Raw genomic sequence first — 21,423 nt, 5'->3', positions numbered from 1 at the left:
GCCCAGACACATCATAATTAAAATGCCAAAAACTAAAGACAAAGAGAGAATCTTAAAGGCAGCAAGAGAAAAGCAAACTATTACCTACAAAGGAGCTCCCATAAGGCTGACACCTGTTCTCACTTGAAACTCTATAGGCCAGAAGCGAATGGCATGAAGTACTCAAGGTAATGGAAAGCAAGGATCTGAAACCAAGATTACTATATCCAGCAAGGCTATCATTCAAAATAGACGGTCAAATAAAGAACTTTCCCAGACACACACAAAAAAAGGCTAAACGAGTACATCACCACCAAGTCAGCATTACAAGAAATGCTTAAGGGACTGATGTAATGAGAAGAAGAAATAGAGAGAGAAACCTAGGCATACCAAATTAAAATGGCAATAAATAAGTACCTATCAATAATAACCCTAAATGTAAATGGATTAAATGCTCCAATCAAAAGGCATAGGGTAGCTGAATGGATACAAACACAAGACCCAACTATATGCTGTCTACAAGAGACCCACCTCAGAACAAAAGACACACACCGGATGAGAGTGAAGGGATGGAAAACCATCAGTTCTGACTACTATATCCAATAAAAATATCCTTCTACTGCCTGATGGTTTGTTCCTTCTGCCATGAAATGTGCATGTCCAGTTGTCTGCTTCTTAGAGCAGACATTTATCCTCCTCACCCATCAGCCATTGGAGGAGGGTTGGGACCATGCAGATGATTGATTTGACCCATTCTTCTAGGAGAGGGGGCTTCTTGGGGATCCACTTCCATCATCATATCTGGAATCAGATGAGTTTCCATAGTCTCTTCTCTTTTTCACATCTTGCTGAAGTAGTTTCAAAAAACAAAACCACACACTCAACTATTCCCCAGAAGAATTCTGTTATCAACGATTATCTCCAGGGGAAAATAACTTTGGCTGTCAAACACTTGTCAATTCAAGATGTAAAACATCTTGCTCCTTGTTACCCGCCTCTGGAGTAACTGAGCCTCTCAGAGAATACTTTATGGTCTTAGAGAGGATTTATGAATTTGACCCCAAAAGTAATGGAAGTAAAGACAAGAATAAATGAATAGGACTAATCAAACTAAAAAGCTTCTGCATAGCAAAAGAAACTGACAATAAAACAAAAAGGCAACCAGCTGAATAGAAGATGATATTTGCAAACAGAAGCTCTGACAAGGGGTTAATATCCAAAACATATAAAGACCAAACAAACAAACCAATTAAAAAATGGGCAGAGGACCTGAAGAGACACTTTCCACAAGAAGACCTACAGATGGCCAACAGATATATGAAAAGATGCTCAACTTCACTATTAAGGAACTCATTCATTGCTGGTGGAATGTAAATTGATACAGCCACCATGGGAAACAGCATGGCAGTTCCTAAAAAAATTAATAGTTACCAAATGCCCCAGCAATCCCTCTTCTGGGTATCTATCCGAAAAACTTGAAAAACATTTATTCACAAAGATACATACACCCCTATGTTCACTGCAACATTACTCACAGTGGCCAAGTGTGATCATCACTCTTATTCAGCATATTACTGAAAGTCCTAGCCACACCGATCAGACAAAAAGAAGAAGTAAAAGGCATCCAAATGGGAAAACTCTGATTATTCACAGTTGACGTGATATTGTACATAAAAAACCCTAAAGACTCAGCCAAAAAAACTACTAGATTGAATAAATGAACTTGGCATTGTAGCAAGATACAAAATGAACACCCAAATATCGATGGCTTTTTTACACACCAATAATGAATTCTCAGAAAGAGAAACTAAACAAAAAATCCCACTTAACATTGTAACAAAAAAATTAAGATACTTAGTTAGAATAAACTTAACCAAGGAGGCAAAAGACCTGTACTGGGAAAACTACAGGATATTGGGAAAATAGACAGAAGAAGATATAACAAGTGGAAGAATATAACATATTCTTGGATTGGTAGAATCAACATTATTAAAATGTCCATACTACCCAAGGCAATCTACAGATTCAATGCAATCCCCATTAAAATACCAATGGCATATTTCACAGAGCTAGAACAAATACTCCAAAAACTTACATGGAACCAAAAGAGACCCCAAATGGCTGCAGCAATTTTGAGAAAGAAAAACAAAGTTGGAGGAATCACAATGTCAGATTTCAAGTTATACTACAAAGCCACCATAATAAAAACAACCTGGTACTGGCACAAGAATAGGCACATAGATCAATAGAACAGAACAGAGAACCCAGAAATCAACCCAAGCCATTACGCTCAATTAATATTTGACAAAGGAGGCAAGAGCACACAATGGAATCAAGACAGTCTCTTCAATAAATGGTGTTGGTAAAATTGGACAGATATATGCAAATAAAGAGAAACTTACACCATACACAAGAATAAACTCAAAATGGATAAAAGACTTAAATGTAAGTCATGAAACCACAAAAATCCTAGAAGAAACCATAGGCAGCAAAATCTCAGACCTCTCTCATAGCAATATGTTTACTGATACATCTCCTAAGGCAAAGAAAACGAAGGAGAAAATAAACAAATGGGAGTACATCGAAATAAAAAGCTTCTGCAAAGCAAAATAAACCATCAACAAAACAAAAAGAGCCCACTAGGAGAACATATTTGGCAATGATATCTATACTAATAAAAGGGTAAAATGCTAATTAGACCAAACAGACCGGACGTCCTTCTGGACAAAGCTGCAGCGGCTACGAGGGCCGAGGAGGGAGGGCAGCCACAGTGGCCGGCAGTGGCAGCAGCAGCGGGGTGATGGGGGCGGCACTTTCCCCTGATCAACCCAGTTGCCTCCTGCAGAGGGAGGCCAGAGGCAGCAGTAGCAGCGGGGTGATGGGAGCGGCGCCTTCTCCTGATCAGCCCGGTTGCCTCCCGCAGAGGGAGGCCATACTGCAGCTTAGGACTAAACTGTCAGTAGGACATCCCCTGAGGGCTCCCGGACTGTGAGAGGGGGCAGGCCAGGCTGAGGTACCCAATCCCTCGCAGTGCACGAATTTTCATGCACCGGGACTCTAGTATCTGATAAAGAGTTAATATCCAAAATATACCAGGAACTCGTACAATGTAACAAAAGGAAAATAAACAATCCAATTAAAAAATGGGCAAAGGACCTAAATAGACACGTCTCCAAAGAGGACACACAGATGGCCAAGAGACATATGAAAAAATGCTCTAAGTCACTGAACATCAGAGAGATGCAAATTAAAATGACAATGAGGTATCACCTCACACCTGTCAGAATGGCTACCACCAACAAATCAACAAATGACAAGTGCTGGCGATGATGTTGAGAAAAGGGAACCCTAGGACACTGCTGGTGGGAATGCAAACTGGTGCAACCATTATGGAAACAGTATGGCGTTTCCTCAAAAAACTAAATATGGATCTGCCATTTGACCCTGTGATCCCACTTCTAGAAATATATCCTAAGAAACGTGAAACACCAATCAGAAAGAATGTTTGCACCCCTATGTTCATAGCAGCACAATTTACAATAACTAAGATCTGGAAACAGCCCAAGTGCCCATCAGTAGACGAGAGGATAAAAAAGCTATGGTACATTTATACCATGGAATACTATGCAGCAGTAAAAAAGAAGACTCTCTTACCCTTTGAGACAGCATGGAGGGACCTGGAGAGTATCATAATAAGTGAAGTAAGTCAGTCAGAGAAAGACAAGTATCACATGATCGCACTCATATGTGCAATCTAAGTAACAAAATAAACTGATGAATAGAGTGGATCCAGAGACATGGAAGCATGGAACAGAGTGTGGAATCTTAGAGGGAAGGCAGGGGAGGGCGGGTGGGTGCGAGGTAATCAACCAAAGACCTTGTATGCATGTATGCATAACCCATGGACACAGACAATAGGGTGCTGAAGGCCTGGGGTGGGGGGTGGGGTTAGGTGGAGGAGGGCTGGGGACGGACTGGAGGGGAAAAAAGGGGACATATGTAATACTTTCAACAATAAAGAATAAAAATAATAACAAGAGAACTAATCTACATATATAAAACCCTAATATGCAAATAGACCGAACGGCAGAACAACCAAACAACTGGTTGCTATGATATGTGCTGACTACCAGGGGATGTGCACAGAACATGGCAGGCATTGGCAGCAAGCGGCAGAGCGTGGAAGATGGCGGGTGTTGGCTGCAGCAGGATGGTGGAACAGGTGAGCAGGGGTGTCAGTCCAAGGCGGGGCGCCAGTCGCTATCATCAGGGCGAGCCTCTGGTGGTTAGTGAAAATTCTTTGCTCCTGTGTGCTGCGGTCCTGCCTGGCGTTCGCACCTGCTGCCGGCACCGGCCCTGCTTGTACCCACTGCCAGCACCGGAGCCGCTGCTCGTACCCTCTGCCAGTGCCCAATGCCAGTCCTGATCGCTCAGCGCCATCAGCAGGGGTGAGCAGCAGCTGCCACCCCAATTGCCCCTGAGGGCTACTATATTCCACCTCCCCCTGTTCCTGAGGGGTGATCGGGCAGCAGTCGCCGCTCACACCCACTGCTGGTGCTGGCCCAAATTGCTCTGCACCATCAGTGGGTGTGAGCAGCAGTTGCCAGAGCGGGGCTGCAGGGGGGCCATGGCGGGAGGGGCTGGGCAGGGGCATAGAGGATGGGCTGAGACCCGCCCCTGTGCCCACCTCAGCCTCGCAGCCCACAGTTCCTTTCAAGGTGCACGTATTCGTGCAGTAGGCCCCTAGTTAAAAATGAGTAAATAAATAAACAAAAACAAAAAACCCCAAAACAAACCCCCAAATATATGCTGTCTACCAGAGACATACTTTAGTAAGTGGATAAAAAAAGTATACCATATAAACAGTAAGCACCAGTAAGTTGGAGGGACTGTATTAATATCAGACAAAGTAGACTTCAAGACAGAGTATTATCAAGATAAAGAGGAGCATTTAAAAATGGTATAAGAATCCTATATAATAAAAGCGTAATATGAAAATTGTCCCCTCGACGGGGAGTTCGACCAGGGGGCGGGACTAGCCGGGGAACGGGAGGGAGTACCCGGCTGGCAGCCTCTAGGGACCCTACCAGTGCACAAATTTCGTGCACTGGGCCTCTAGTCAATTAATAAAACACAACAATCATAAATGCATATGTACCTTATAAGAGTACTTTAAAATACATGAAAGGAAAATTGACATATCAGTACATTTACCAATACAGCTCATGTTAGGCCATAAAACAAGTCTTGATAAATTTTAAAGTACTGAAAACGCTAAGTAATTTGAAAATTTAAAAACACATTTCTAAATAGTCCATGGGTCAAAGAAGTAATCAGAAGAGAGATTTTAAAATATTCTGAATTGAATGTTAATTTGCAGAATGCAGATAAAACAGTGTTAAGGGATTTTATTGCTATGGGGGCCAGGCCCTATGGTGGCCTCCCCACCTCAATCCTTGCCTCCTGGTGTTCACATTTTTGTGTAATCCCCTCCCCTTGTGTATGGGCAGGACCTATATAACTTGCTTTTGACAAACTGAATATAATGAAAGAATGGGATGCCTCACTCCTGATTACATGATGAGAATCTGTTTTGCTAGCAGACTCACTTTAGAGATTCTTCTTATTGGCTCGGTAAGGTGTATGGCAAGGAATCCCTGTGAACAGCCAGCAAGTAGCTAAGGAAATGAATTCTGCCAACAACCTCAGTGAGGCTTGGAAGCAGATTCTTCTCCAGTTGAGCCTTGAGATGAGAAAAGAGCTCGGACAACACTATGATTGCAGCCTTGTAAGAATCCTAAGCAGAGGGCCCAGCTAAACCATGCCGGGACTACTCCTGATCTAAAGAAACTGTGAGATAACAAGTGTGTGTTTTTTTAAGCTGCAAAGTTTGTGGTAATTTTTATGGAGCATAGAAAATAATACAATAGTCTTAATTGTTTATATTAGGAAAGGTTTAAAATCAAAGACTTAAGTTTCCACGGTAAGAAACTAGAAAAGGGCAAAATGGTATAAATCCAGATTAGAAAAAAAGAAACAATAAAGATCAGAAATCAAAGAAATAGACAAAAAAGAACATCAGAAAAACAAACAAATAATAAAATGGTAAACTTTAATCATGTCAACAACTGCATTAAATGTTAATGGACAAAATACTCCAATAAAAAGTAGAAATTGCCAGAATGGATAAACTACACAAACCAACTAAATTATAAATACTTTGGTATGCTAAAAAATGGTCCCTAAGTGATATCCATGTCTAATCCCTAGAACCTGTGAATATTACCTTTTATGGCTTAAAAAAAAAAATGGATCTTTGCAGATGTGATTAACTCAAGGACCTTGAGAGGGGAAGGTTATCCTGGTGGGTCCTAAATGCAATCATATCATATGTATAAGAGAACCAGAGGGAGATTTTACACACATAGAACAAAAAGGTGATGTGGAGGGAGCAGAATAAGATTTGACAATGATGCTGGTCTATGAGACTGACGTGATGAAGCTATAAACCAAAGAATGCTGGCAGCCTCTAGAAGTGGAAGAAGTGAAGAATACCTTCTCCCTAAAAGCCTCGAGAGAGCACAGCCCTGCATGACACTTTAATTTTGATCCAGTGATACTAATTTTGGACTTCTGGTTTCCAGAACTGTGAGAAAATAAATTTGTTGTTTAAGCCACCAAGTTTGTGGTAATTTGTTACAACAGCCAGAGGAAACTAATATAAATCTCTAGCTAGAATAATCAAGGTAGTGAGAACACAAATCATCAGTATCATGACTAAAAGAGGGATTATCACTATAGATATTATAGAGATAAGGAACAATCACTTCTATACAGATGATTCTTATATCTAGGTCACTATCCTTAACCTTTTGCACTCGGATGTCGAGATTAAAATTACTCTTTGAATGTATCAATAATTTGAAATATAAAAAAATCCAAATAAATAAGTTTGTATGAAAAGAAACTCCAGTTTTTTATTCTACTGCCACGCTTTGTAAAATCTGGGGTATTTAAAAAATTAAATCCCGAGTAGGATAAAGGAATCGAGAAAAAAGCAAGCGAGTGCAAAGTGTTAATATTGCCTAATTGTCTATTGCTTGCTTTTATTACCCAATTGTTCAGAACACAATTTTGGCCTAAAAAACATTCCATCTATGGCCACAGAGAGCTATTAGTTTGTAATACTTACAAACTCTCCTCTTACATTCATTACCCTTTGTTTATAGATCCTGATCCTTCCCACACTCATGTCTTTGTTTCTTTATGTCCAGCCTGGATTGCCTTCTCGCTCTTATGTCCACCTAGCAAAAGCTTGCCCTTCCCCTTTAAGCCCCTGCCATTTCCCATGGACACTTTCTCTGGATTCCGATAGCATTTCCTATTTCACCACTAAGTTTAGCATTTGAAAATGTGTATTTCTGCCTTCCACATCCAGTCTGGAGAGTCAAAGAAAGTAGGAACCAAGAAACTTTATAATTAAATTTGCCAACTAGAAGATACTAAGTCAAAAGTTGGCCATGGACCCAATCCCACTTACTGAAGTTGGCTTGGAATGCATGGTTTTCTAGAAAGATTCAAATTAACTAAAAGTCAGATAAAAGTAAAATTAGGATTTAGTTTTTCTTAGAAAAAAAAATTGTTAACGCTGCCCCTCATTCGCACATAGCAAAATCATCTAGGGCTGGCACGCATTTTGCAGTTTTCCAATTCCCACCACTCCTTGTCATATCTCACCTAGCATGTTGCACTCATTTGTATTATTTATCTGGTCTGCTTATATACAAAATACAAAAGCCACAAAAGATAAAGCAACCCTCCACCACAGAATAAAATCTTGTCCCACAAAATAAAATTTACGTATTAAAAAATGTTCCTCAATAGAGAATGCACTTGTGAATTTGCCAGGATTCATTAAAGTAGTCCTCTTCCTCCCTCCCTCTATATATAGACTAGTGCTAACCAAAATAATCTTCTGTGATGATGACAATGTTCTATATTTGCATTGTCCAGTCTAACAGCCATTAGCTACATGTGGCTATTGAGTACCTGAAATGTGGCTAATGAACTGAGGAACTGAATTTCGAAGTTCTTAAAGAATATCATTCCTACTTCTCTGAACTTCCCTTCTCAGTCCCTTTCACTGCTTCCACTTCTTCAGTCAGCTCCTTAAATTGGTATTTCCCAGGATTCTGTCATTTCTCCCTATCCCTGGGTGATTTTATCTTATCACTATTGTCATCTTTACCTCTGAACCCATACTTGCCAATGCCTACTTCACCCACAGGCATGTACCACAATAAACTCCTCTCTCTGAAAATCTGCTACTTTTCTTATAGTCCTTATATCAATGGTATTATTAACCACTCAGTTTTCCAAGCTACAAACCTGGGTACCATCCTTGATTCTTCACCCCTTCTCTCTCAAGTGTCCACTTTTATATCTACTCAGTCTCCTCTTTATCCTTTCTCTCTCAATACGTCATTAAGGTTTAAATGGATTAGTTAACAAGTTTCTAATTGGTCTTCCTGCCATCAGCCCCTTTCTACTGTAATTCTAATTCCACACTCAACCCTCCTGCATTCTGACTTAGCAATCCTGTCACTCTTAATGACTTTTGCTAGCTATGTCCAAAACTCATGGGACAAAATCCAAACCCTAGCATGGTACCCAAATCTCTTTAAAATTTTGCTACAATCTATTTTTCCAGTTGTCAACTGTCTATGCTCCAGTCACACTGACCTATGCACTGTTCCCCCAAATATTCCTTATTTAATTTCCATCTAAACCAAGTCACCTTCTCTGAGGAACCTTTCCTGGCTCTCCCTGGAAGTGTCACTTCCTTCAGTGCCTTACTTTGTACTGTTATTTTAGTACTCACCATGTTATAAATTTCAATAAAATTTTGTATACTTGAATTCCTATTATAATAATACTAGAGGCCCAGTGAATGATTAAATCATGCACGTGTAGGGTCCCCTAGGCCTAACCTGCCATCCAGGCCATATCCACTGCCCCGCAAAGCCTAGCATGCTCCGCGGACACTGCTAGCAGCCTGCTCCCCACTTTTTTTTTTTAAATATATTTTATTGATTATTTACAGAGAGGAATAGAGAGGGACAGAGAGCCAGAAACATCGATGAGAGAGAAACATCAATCAGCTGCCTCATGCACACCCCCTACTGGGGATGTGCCCGCAACCAAGGTACATGCCCTTGACCGGAATTGAACCCGGGACCCTTGAGTCCGCAGGCCGACGCTCTATCCACTGAGCCAAACCGGTTTTGGCTGTTCCCCACTTTTGATGGCAGGGGGTCCACTGGTGCTGGAGCGGACACACAGCTCCCCGCTTTCGATCGCGGGAGCTGGCTTTCGATCGCGGGAGCTGGCTGTCTGTCCGCTGGTGCACCAGGCCTGGTGCCGGAGAGGACAGACAGCCAGCTCCCCCGCTTTCGCTCCCCACTTTTGATGGTCCGCAGCAGGACGTGGGCTTGCTGCCCCAGAGGCCCCTTCTGTGCCGCAGCACAGCCATGGCGTAGACGCTGAGCTCGCGCTGGCGACGCGAGCTCAGCGTCCCGCCGGCCCAATTGGCCACCCCAAGTCCTGCCCCCTGCGCCTCCCGCTGGCCCAATCGTGGGCGTAGCGGAGTGATGGTAATTTACATATTACCCTTTTATTATGTAGGATTACCAAAAATATATATTGTGTAATAAATTCCAGAAAAATAGAAACTGCCAAGTAAAGGACCTAGAGATAACTTAATAACCAAAGAATATCTTCTAAGGAAACAAATAATACTGCCCCCCCCCTCCCCATAGCAGCGGTGAGAAGTCGGGCCATTTTAAGAAAAAAACAGAATGGTTTACGGGCAGCATTGAAAAGGCATATTTATTTTTTAAAGCCAGAATTCAAATGCTAGAAATAGTAATTATACACTTTATTTACATCACTAAAGATTTTATTTGGATAAAATGTCAAAAACTTGCAAAGCTAGCAAACACTATTACGGTAATCTTAGTAATCTGTTGTTGAATGCCCAAGACTATGCAGGAAAATGATAACTGATAGCCCATTTCCCATTTTTAAAAATATATTTTATTGATTTTTAGAGAGGAGAGAGAGAGAGAGAAACATCCAATGGCTGCCTCCTGCATGCCCCCTACAGGGGGTTGAACCAGCAACCTGGACATGTGCCCTGACCATGAAAAGAACCATGACTTCCTGGTTCATGGGCCAATGCTCAACCACTGAGCCACACTGGCTGAGTCCATTTCCCATTTTATTTATTTATTTTTATTTTATTGATTTTTTACAGAGAGGAAGGGAGAGGGACAGAGAGCCAGAAACATCGATGAGAAACATCGACCAGCTGCTTCCCGCACACCCCCTACCGGGGATGTGCCCACAACCAATGACATGCCCTTGACCGGAATCAAACCTGGGACCTTTCAGTCCGCAGACTGACGCTCTATCCACTGAGCCAAACCAGTTTCAGCCCGTTTCCCATTTTTAAAATGGGATAAATTATAATGGATTATACTCAACTGTTGAGTCCCCAATTTTTTAGATTGTAACTTAAATAATAGTAAAGTATGTACCTATATGTAAATATTTGGTTGAACCACATGAAAGTCATTTTATAGGTAAAAAAATGATCAAAACTGACCTAACAGCAAACCATAAGATTAGAATGCTTCCTTGATCACAAACAAAATGGTTAGTAAATAATTGTTTTGTATAGAGACTCTTTTCCACAGTAATCTCTTACTTTGCTTCCTTCCCTACAAATTTCCCCAACACTTCCCCAACATGTCTGGGACTCGTTTGTGTAATACTGGGGGAAAACAGGAACTAATTATAAAAGACATTGTGACAAAGTGTTCAGGACAAGCACACAATGCCAGACAAGGCTCACAGTATGATGTTACCAATAGTGGAGACGCACATCCCCTTTAGGCATGCTCATCAGCATCTACAGGTGATTTTGAAGTTCTGCCAATTATAGGAATGCACCTCAAGACTGTTCTCACTCATAATTTTGTTTAAAGTGTTGACTGAGTTTTGGGAAACAAATAATACCACCCCCCTTCCCCATTTTTCACGGGCTGGTGAAAAATGAATTGAAAGATCCATACATTCTATGAAATTTGGTTATTAAAAGAAGAATTGTTCTGAGGCAAGAAGGTAGGTTGGTACTCTGCAGGATATGTTTATGTTCAATTTCAATGCCTTAAGACTAGAAACTTTTTGTTAAGGTTTTTGGAAGTTGTTCTTTCTCTAACCTTGTAACCTAAATGGGAAGTGTGTTTCATTTCAAGTGCCCCCAACTGTTACACTTTCAAACAGTGACCTACAAGCAGATGGAGTCACTAAAAATCTTGGCAGTGGTGGGAAGGGGAATATGAAGTTTCAAAACATAGCAGTGTTTGATCTCGTTACTTTTTTGTATGTAGTTATAATAGGTATGTATTTATGTATACATATAATAGGTATGTGTTTATGTATGCATACATACAGATGTATGCATGTGTACACACCGACATTAAACTTCAAATCAGATTCAAGGAAGGCATAAGAAGTCTGGGTTGAGAAACATTATTTTAAAAACAAGAGTATTTTTTTTTTAACAGCAAAGGAGGCAAACAAACAATTAGTACTTCTCAGTCCATTTATTTGTAAACTCCTGATTCCATTTTTATCAGTCATTTATTTCTTCCTGACAGCATCCTTCACAGAAACAATTACTGAGCACTTACTATGTGACAGACACTGTTATAAGTATTTTACATCTATTAACTCATTAAATCTTACAGCCCCATAAGATAGGTGGAATTATTATTTCTATTTTACATATGAAGTAAGTTCTCAAAGTTGGTGTGGAGCAAGAACTTGAACCCAGGAATCCTGGTTTCAAATACAGATTAGAAAACTGTCCACTTTTAGTCTGTCTCTACCAAACCATTTCTTTCCTGTCCTTTATCAATATGCTCCTTTCTTAGAAGCATCCAGACAGTGCTCACATCCACCTGGCAGGCAAATTCAAGTGCCTGCTCCTCTCCTCTCTTGCCAGACCTATCCAGCAAAAGATCAGCAAGCAGAAGGGGGCTTTGAAAATAGCCAGGCTTATCTGTTCCACCTGGGCCTTAGTTGCCCCACTGATAACTTGGGGAATTCCTAAAATTAGATTTCAAAGGTAGGTGCTCTGTACATAGCTCTATAGTTTTTCTACACACACGCACACACACGGGCACGCCCATGCACATACCTTCAATACATATGTCAAGAGAAAATTTTCAATAGTTACATAGGATACAAATGACAATCAAAAATCTTTCTTGCACCAGCTGGTTTGGCTCAGTGGATAGTGCATTGGCCTGTGGACTGAAGGGTCCAGGGTTGGATTCTGGTCCAGGGCACATGCCTGGGTTGCGGACTCGATTCCAAGTATGGGGTGTGTAAGAGGCAGCAGATCAATGATTCTCTCTCATCATTGATGTTTCTCTCTCTCTCTCCCTCTCCCTTCCTCTCTGAAATCAATTAAAAAAGAATCTTTCTCACTGCCCTGGCTAGTGTGGCTCAGATGGTTAGTGTCGTCCCGTACACCAAAAGGTGGCAGGTTCAATCCCATCAAAGCACGTGCAGAAGGCAACCAATTGATGTTTCTCACATCGATATTCTTCTTTCTCTCCCCTTTCCCCACCCCCCGCCCCATTCCTCTCTCTAAAATCAATTTTTAAAAAATCTTTCTTCCTACTCCCTGGAAGCAAACCAGTTTGTTTATAATTATAAACAAACTGTCAACAGTTAGTTTATAATTATGGTTAGCATTGTAACTTTAAATTTATACTTCTATTTTTTGATTTATCAACTTTAGACTACATTTATCTCTTTATATATATATATATATATATATATATATATATATTTATATTATTGATTTTTTAACAGAGAGAAAGGGAGAGGTTTACAGAGTTAGAAACATCGATGGGAGAGACACATCGATCAGCTGCTTCTTGCACACCTCCCACTGGGGATGTGCCTGCAACCAAGGTACATGCCCTTGACTGGAATCGAACCCGGGACCTTGCAGCCTGCAGGCCGACGCTCTATCCACTGAGCCAAACCAGTTAGGGCTACATTTATCTCTTGAGTCCCAACTATGAAAGATGAGAAGCATACTCATTTTTTAAAAATTATTTTTTAATTGATTTTACAGAGGAAGGGAAAGGAAGAAAGATAGAAACATCTATGATGAGAGAGAATCACTAATTGGCTGCCTCAGGCACACACACCCCCCCCTCCCCCCACTGGGGATCGAGCCCGCAACCTGGGCATATGCCCTGACCAGGAATCGAACAGTGAGCTCCTGGTTCATAGGTCGATGCCCAACCACTGGGGCATGCCATACTCACTTTTCCATTAATCTTTCCTTCTCTTGTCATTTTCCCACTTTTGTTATATTATTTTTCCACTATCAACGTTAAAGTTTGCATTCTAAAATTTTTATATACTTTATCTTAGGCAGGTTCTAAAGTTTATAAACTAATGAACAGCACTTATGATATTAAGATAATGTACATATATTTCACTAGAGAACTAAGCATGCATGGACTATAAAAAGGGATATATTCCAGGTCTACAGAGCAACTAATCTAATACACCAAAAAAGAAAAACAGGAATCTAATAACCCTTACTGAGCACTTAATACTGTACAATTACTCTACATACATCACCTTATTTAATCCTCAAAACAACCACAAGGAATTATCAGCCCAATTTTGCAGAGAAACTAGGCTCAAGTTATATCATTTGGTTGGCTAGTACGGAGCAGAGCAGGTATCTGAACCCAGGTTATGGCTCCAGGGCCTGAACTCTTCACCACAATACTGCTTGCTCATACTAACTATTCTTTCACTTTCCTTTTCCTAGCAATGTCTAATTAGTGCCTTGAATAGCAATGGGAGTGTGTTATTTTACAAGGCAGAGTTTTAAATCATTCTACTAGATATTATTGATCATATTTCTGTCTAGATATTGGTCATTATTGATCAAAATATTGATCATATCTTTCAATTGGGGATGAGTTAAAAGGGTTACTCAATTACCCAATATGATGTTGTTTTCTTGCTACCATTATATTAAGTACGTAGCCATATAGTGGACTGGTTTCATTCCAAATTAACTTTATTTCTAAAATGTACAGGTGAAGAGAACCTCATCTATAGGTCAACTCTATCCTTATGATTTCCAAACACAGATTGTATTACTGTCCTTGCCAAGGCATGAGGTGCTAAACTCACTCAAAAATAAAACCATTCTGGGCCACATGCAAATCAGGATCTCTTGATATTAAATTCTTTATGGCAAGAGATTAAGGATCCGACTTAGAATCATAACCTAAACTCTTGACATCACTTAGAGCCAATAAAATATACTGTAATACTGAATAACTGATAACCAGTATAGTGTTTATTCCCACTAGAGTTGCTCCTCAGTAAAGAGATAGTTCACCAGACCTCATCTACAATTCAGAACCAGCTTTTAAACTACAGTAGTCAAACAGATACGGCTTAAAGGGGATGTTTCACCAGCAGCTCTACAACTGACAATCACTCATTCTATCTACCACTTTTCCAAAGATGTCCTGAACTCTGCAGATACCAGTAATTTGGTATTTTTTTCTTCTTCTCCGTTTGTTTACGTTATCTGGCATTCCCTTTAAGTTGTGAGCTTCAATATAAGAGAGGCTGTGGCATCTTTGTATCCCTTAGGACCAGCCGTATCTGGCACACAGAAGGCCCTGCATGCCTGTGTGGAAACAACTACCTCAGGACAAGGAAGTGCATGCTGCAAACAAAGGAAAGCGGAGGGGAAACGTTTTAACTGGGAGGTTAAGGAACTAATGACCCTTTCGAGAAGTACAGACATCGAGTCCACCTACGCCAAAAAGTAACAAGTTACTAGGCCTCAGGAAGTCAGGAGTCAGACGTTTAGGTCCTGCCTTCCTTAACTCTTCATTGTGTCCAGGCAGTGCGGCCGCTCGCCCTCAACAGCAAGAGGCCTTCTTCGGCCTTCGGGCCCCTGATCCCTGCCTCCAGTCTGGGTGAGACCACCACGGGACGCCAACCCAGGCGAGGCCCTTCTCCCGTCCCGGCTCCGGCCATGCTTCAGCGCCGGACTCAACTCCAGGCCGCACCATGACAGAGCAATGCGAGCGGGTCAAAGCGGACCTGGTTCACTCACCTACTTGGTAGAGCCGGCCCTCGGGTGAAAAAATGGTAATGTGGCGGTCAAAGCCGGCGCTGGAACCACGGGACATGGTGAAGCAGCCACTTCTTCAGGAACGGTCTATGGGCACGGTAGCTCCCAAACCAGGCGTACAAGCCCCTCCGGAAGCCGCAGCAGCTCCGGAAGCCGCAGCGACTGCTTCCGGTGCATCGGCCAGATCCTTCCGCTCTAGCGCGCCCAACTCACGACTCCGGCGTCAGTTCGCGCGCGGAGGGAGCCCCGAGCCCCGCCCCTGGTGGGGGTGGGGAAAGGGACGTAGGGGCTCGGGGTGCGCATGCGTCAGGGTCGTGTCTGCGCGGCTCCAGGGGGCCGGGTGAAACTCGGTTGTTGCGGTTGAGAGCTGTCATCTGGAAAATGAATTGACTATAGCAAGAACGAAGAAACTTCCTGGGGTCCAGAGTAGTGATTTGCCATTCAGTGTGACCTAAATGCCTAAATGGATCGTGGATTCCACAATCTCTCATCTCTCGTTAGTTTGGGGCCCTGTATAACCAGCCTGCGTCTAGATTGCTGGCGTCCTTTCTAACCTATTCTTAAATAAAGAAAGAAAGAAAGAAATAGCCGAAACAGGTTTGGCTCAGTGGATAGAGCGTCGGCCTTCGGACTGAAGGGTTCCAGGTTCGATTCCGGTCAAGGGCATGGACCTTGGTTGTGGGCACATCCCCAGTCGGAGGTGTGCAGGAGGCAGCTGATCGATGTTTCTCTCTCATCGATGTTTCTAACTCTCTATCCCTCTCCTTTCCTCTCTGTGAAAAATCAATAAAATATATTTTAAAATAAATAAATAAATTTCAGAGAGGAAGGGAGAGAAAAACATCAATGATGAGAGAGAATCATTAATCGGCTGCCTCCTGCACACCCCACACTGGGGATGAACCCACAACCCTTTCTAGCCTGTTCTTTACCCACCCACTTTCCTGCCTGCTGTGGGGAGAAATGGATTGCAGCCGTTAATTTTAGTTAGGTTCTGGTAGCCACTGGCAATAGAAAAAGTTTCTCCTGAATATAAAATGAAAAACATGATGTTAGGCTTGTGTGCGCCCCCCGCCCCCCCTCCCCCCCCCCCCCCCCAGTTTGTGCACCAGGAAGGCCAGATACACCAAGGTTTCTGCCACTTCAATGCCTGCTGTAAGTACATTCTTGAGGGATTCTTAGCTCTTTAATGCATTTCCTCTTAAATTCACTTTCCATTAAATGAAAAAATTTGTAAGAACTTCTTAAGCAGTTTCTTGAGGAACCTCCAGTTTCTCACATTTTTTTAAAAAAAATAAACTTCTATTTTATTAACCTGAAAAAAAATTCAAAACTGAAACATGATTGAGAAAATACTTAAGTGCATCTCTGGCACACAGGGTACTTTCCAGCTCTGTCTAATTCCCAAGTGTCCTGATAAAAGTCCCTTGCTTTGGTTCAGGTCCCTTCACTCAGGACCAACTCCTCCTGACCTTTTAAAAAAAATATATATATATATTGATTTTAGAGAGGAAGGGAGAGAGAGAGAAACATCAATGATGAGAGAGAATCATTGATCAGCTGCTTCCTGCATGCCCTTTACTGGGGACTGAGCCCGCAACCCAGGCATATACCCTTAACCAGAATCGAACCCAGGACCCTTCAGTCGCAGGCTGACGCTCTATCCACTGAGCCAAACTGGCTAGGGCTCCTCCTGACCTTTTGAGTATTTTTTCTCTCAGACTCTGAGTGAGCTTCGTGTACTGTAATTCTATAGTTTTCCTGTCGGTACATGGGAGGACGCTCAACCAACTGAGCCATATTGGCTAGGGAAGTTTGGGGATATTTTAAACTACACACACTGCAGGCTATAAGAATTATTTCTCACATTAAACAAATCCTGATTCCTTCTTGAGGTTGTATTTAAGCTGGGCCCTGAAAGACACATAGGATGATTTTGGATGCTACATACACTTTAATACTGGAAGGAATCAACCTCATTTTCAATACAAACATAAACTGGAAGCTAGAATTAGATGTGTTTTGCTCTCCAGTACATCTCAATGCCAAACAGTGCCTAGCATGAAATACTCAGATCATTCACTGAGTATGTATTCTCACTACGTGGGTCTTCTATTATGTTTGTATTTTTATTCGAAGAGATTTGTGAATAAATGAGAAATCCAGATCTCAAAAACTTTAAAAGGTCAGAGATTTTATATTAGAATTTGAGATTTTTCCCACATAGGCAAATGAATTCCTCTGGGAAATCTCTCAGAAAGCCAAAACCCCTTGCTGATTCCATTGCTAAGGGAAATCCCCTGGCAGCAGATTTCACTGGGTGCCAGGCAGGAGCTAAACTACTCAACCCGGTGGACTTCCCCTTGGGTTGAGCTTTCACCCAAGTCTGAGTACAAATACTCCTGCAGCTTTAACACAAGCCTATGGGGGCAGGCTTGCTGTGTCGGTGTGGAAAGTTTGATCTTCCTCTCTGTGGGGCCACCAAGTTAGACTTTTTGAAATGACTTGATGGTTTTTTGAAAAATTTCAGAGATGACTTGACATCTCGTGAATCTTGGAAAATCTCCTGGTGGCTTCCGTTTGGCAAGGCTCACATTCTCCCCTGGGCGTGGAGGTAGGTGGAAGGTAGGGGTTACCCAGAAGGCAAAGGTAAAGAGTGGCAGGGTAAGTTCCCAGTGACTGCAGACATGCCGAATGCCATGGCGTTTAAAGACAAATAAGAATTTAGCCCTTAGCTTAGGGTGCTCTGCTGGCAGTTTCAGAGCCAGGGAATGAAAAAATAAAGCTTATCTGTGTTTCTACACTGAGTGGCCAGATTATTATGATCTCTGAACGCATAATAATCTGGCCACTCAGTGTATGTATGTGTGTGTGAATTCGTGCATGGGTGGGGTCTGGCCAGCCTGGCCAGGGGGAGGGGACATGGGTGGTTGGCCGGTCGGCCTGCCTGCTGGTCGAATTCCTGGTCGAGGGGACAATTTGCATATTAGCCTTTTATTATATAGGATATACACTGAGTGGCCAGATTATTATGCGTTCAGAGATCATAATAATCTGGCCACTCAGTGTATATGCTATTAGCAGGTGTTGAAACACATTGCCCTGTAAGTTGGCCATAAACACTGGTAATAATAGAGTATCTTAGGAAAGTTGGGATTCCCCGATGTTAAGGGGCCCCTAAGGTCAGGTGTGGCCAGGACAGAGCTAGGGATGTAGCAGCTCTGGGTGAACAGCTGGAGGGAGGTAGAGCTCTGCCCAGGCCCCTGGCCAGACTTTCACCAATCAGATGCTTCCTCAGGGAACTAAGGGCAAGAACCTGGCTCTCTTTGAATCATTCTCACACCAATCTCAGTCCTGCAGTTCTTCCAATAACTATGGTAGACTGTCTAGGAATTGTCATTCTGGCTCAGTCTCTGGGAAGGAGAAAAGGGTGATTTCCCTGTACTCCAGTTCTATAATTTATGGGCAAAGGAGAGGGACAAATGAAGCATCAAATGTGAGTTGGGGTGTGCTTACATGAGGCATTTGATTATGCTTCTACTCAAAAACCTCTTACCTGACCAAATTCCAATAAAGCAACACTTCCCTGCCCACTTTGTCCATAAAATCTAGTGTGGTTATCTCACCCTCCAGTACTAGTGGTGAGTACAAAATGGTGTCTAGCAACATGGCAGTCACACAACTGGCATTCCCTTCCTCCCCCCTTTCTTTAATTCAGTGCCTGGATTATATCATTCATCCCCAATAATAATAATGCCATCCTTTGATGGTGAAAGGGAATAAACTTTTATCAGCTCAACCCAAAGGCCATTTAACTAAAACTACCCCTCTACAGAGCCCAAATCTTTAGCTTTCAGTTTACCATTGATTTTAAGCTATAACAACATCAATATTATCTCTTACAACTTTTGATGTTTTTCTTGTTTTACCAAATTCCCCCTTAAATGAAGACCCAGTGCTCAACTGACCGACTGATCTTTTGTTTCTGAAAGCCATGGACTTTGAGAAACACTGAGAATTCTTGTGGGTTTCCACAGCATACAGGAAGGAGCAATGGGAGACCCCAGCTGGCTTGGGCTTAACCATTGGTGGTTTTTAACATACAACTTCCCCTTAGGCATGATAACAGGAAAGCCTTATAGCTTGAGAAACCAGCAAATGTTCCAGTGAAAAGTAAGATGGGGAAGAGAGGGACCTGAGGCTTAGACATGGTCAGGCTCTGCTCTGAGTGTCAGAAGCGCTGAATTTGAATTTGAGCCTTGCCACAGACTAACCTGGTGACTATGGCCAAAAGGTGAGCATGTTGTATCAACCTTAAAGGTATCGAGGACAAAAATATTAATTACTAAGGTGACAATAAGCCACCTACTAGTAAGCTTGAACTCAGTTTTTCTCTGTGAATAGATTGATGGCTATTTTGCTTTGATCTATTCCTAATACAGAAGAAAACCAAGTATTAAACCAGTGATGGCGAACCTATGACACGCGTGTCAGCACTGACACGCGTAGCCATTTCTGATGACACGCGGCCGCTGAGGCAGCCGCATGCCGAGGATGAAACATTTGCTGCTCCTGAGGATGAAACATTTATGAAATAATGTTTTTTCCTCAAAGTGACACACTACCCGAGTTATGCTCAGTTTTTTGGCGAAGTCTGACACACCAAGCTCAAAAGGTTGCCCATCACTGTATTATACCAACCTGCACTGTACTCTGCTGTTGTTCAGAAGTGAAACTCAGTCTGTTTTCTTAACTCGGAAAGCAGCCAATTCTTACCCACCCTGTCCCATACACATGCAACCTCACCCATGACTGTGGACAGGAGGATGGGGACAGTAAGAATCAAACAGCTCATTGAGATTTTCAACTCGTGGTGCTTCCCTTCACCCTGTGGTCTTTATGAATGGTATATAACTTTATTCACTCTGTTCACCATCCTCACCCTTACACCCACCCCCACTCCAGCCCCTTGATCAGGTGGGGATAGGGAGGTGCAGAGGTTGGCCAGGAACCAAGAAAGTGAGTCAAGAACAGAGAGGAAATAAGATTCAACAGCCTTCCCTTTAGCCTAGAGATAGTTCCTCTTCCTTGAGGTTTCCTAATTGGCTTCCTCTAATTCCTATTTTCTTACCACAAAATTAAGTCATCTCTGATCCTCAGAACAAGCCAAATTCTCTTGGGATAGTGGCAGGGAGGGCAAGTAAATGAGGTTTCGGACCATTATCGCCAATATTTTCAGTCACTGATTTAGGAACCAGTTCTTGAGAACCCAGTTATTGATGAGAAAGCAAAAGAGTGCTCTAGTTTTATTTTTCACTTGCTGTGAAAGGACTTGATGGATCTCAGCTAAAGTCCCCAAACTTCATCAACTGCATTTCATTCATAGTGGTACAAGGGCAAGTTAAAAAAAAAAAATAATAATAATAAAAAAATCAATCACAGGCAGGCCCTGGCCAGGTAGCTCAGTTGGTTAGAGTGTTGCCTGATATGCCAAGGTTGAGGGCTCAATCCCTGATTGATATTTCTCTCTCTCTGAAAATCAGTAAAAGCATGTCCTTGGGTGAAGATTTAAAACAACAAACAAACCTAGGAGCAAGAGGGGAATTCACAAAGGAGAAGTGGGAATCAGAGATAAAAATCAGGAAGACATTTTCAAACAACTTCTCCAAAGCAATTCAACTAACATTTATTGAGCCCCTTCTATGGGCAAGAAGCTGAGCTGGCTACTCTGAGACACAGATGGGGTCCCCACCAGAGCTCAGTGAGGAAGATGAAGCATGAATACTAACACAAGACAGCTCATGATACATGAGGCAGGTTCCAACAAAGGACTGCAGGTGGGAAATTACCTTGGGCCATAGGGGAAGCAAGCTGCCTGCTGGAAGAAGTGTATCCGAGTACAGCTTGGGAAGACAAGGACTCTGACAGAGTGGGATCAGTGTGGGTGACATCACAGTACAACCTGGAAGAGGAGTGGCATGAACAAAGAAGCAGAGGGGGGAAAGAAGGGCCTGTGCTTAGGGCGTGGCCATGGCCTACTTTGACTAGGACACAAAATGTTCTGGATTAGGGTACAAATGCAGGGAGGAGGCCTTGAATGCCAAGCTAAGGAACCGAGGGCTCTGGTTAGAAGGCAGTGGCGAGGCATTTAATGTTTTCAGTAAAAGCAGCAGCATGATTAG

The 21,423-nt window shown here is 42.3% G+C and overlaps 1 protein-coding gene across 4 annotated transcripts in view; it reads right to left on the bottom strand.

Annotated features, from left to right (window-relative positions):
• The window catches only part of PSMA6 (proteasome 20S subunit alpha 6), a 35,717-nt gene extending 14,602 nt beyond the window's left edge, over positions 1–21,115 (bottom strand). The window contains exon 1 of one of the 4 annotated variants that reach the window (XM_054716548.1): positions 21,091–21,115. In XM_054716548.1, coding sequence (XP_054572523.1) covers positions 21,091–21,100 — 10 coding nt within the window. In that variant the 5' untranslated portion in view covers positions 21,101–21,115. Of the gene's footprint in view, positions 1–15,223; positions 15,456–21,090 lie in introns of those variants that run through there. The other 3 variants (XM_054716549.1, XM_008158981.3, XM_054716550.1) reach the window with 3 other exon arrangements.
• Between the last annotated feature and the right edge of the window lie 308 nt (positions 21,116–21,423).

Source organism: Eptesicus fuscus, chromosome 5 (assembly GCF_027574615.1).
Source record: "Eptesicus fuscus isolate TK198812 chromosome 5, DD_ASM_mEF_20220401, whole genome shotgun sequence".
NCBI lineage: Eukaryota > Metazoa > Chordata > Mammalia > Chiroptera > Vespertilionidae > Eptesicus > Eptesicus fuscus.
This window is presented reverse-complemented; position numbering and strand designations above follow the sequence as displayed.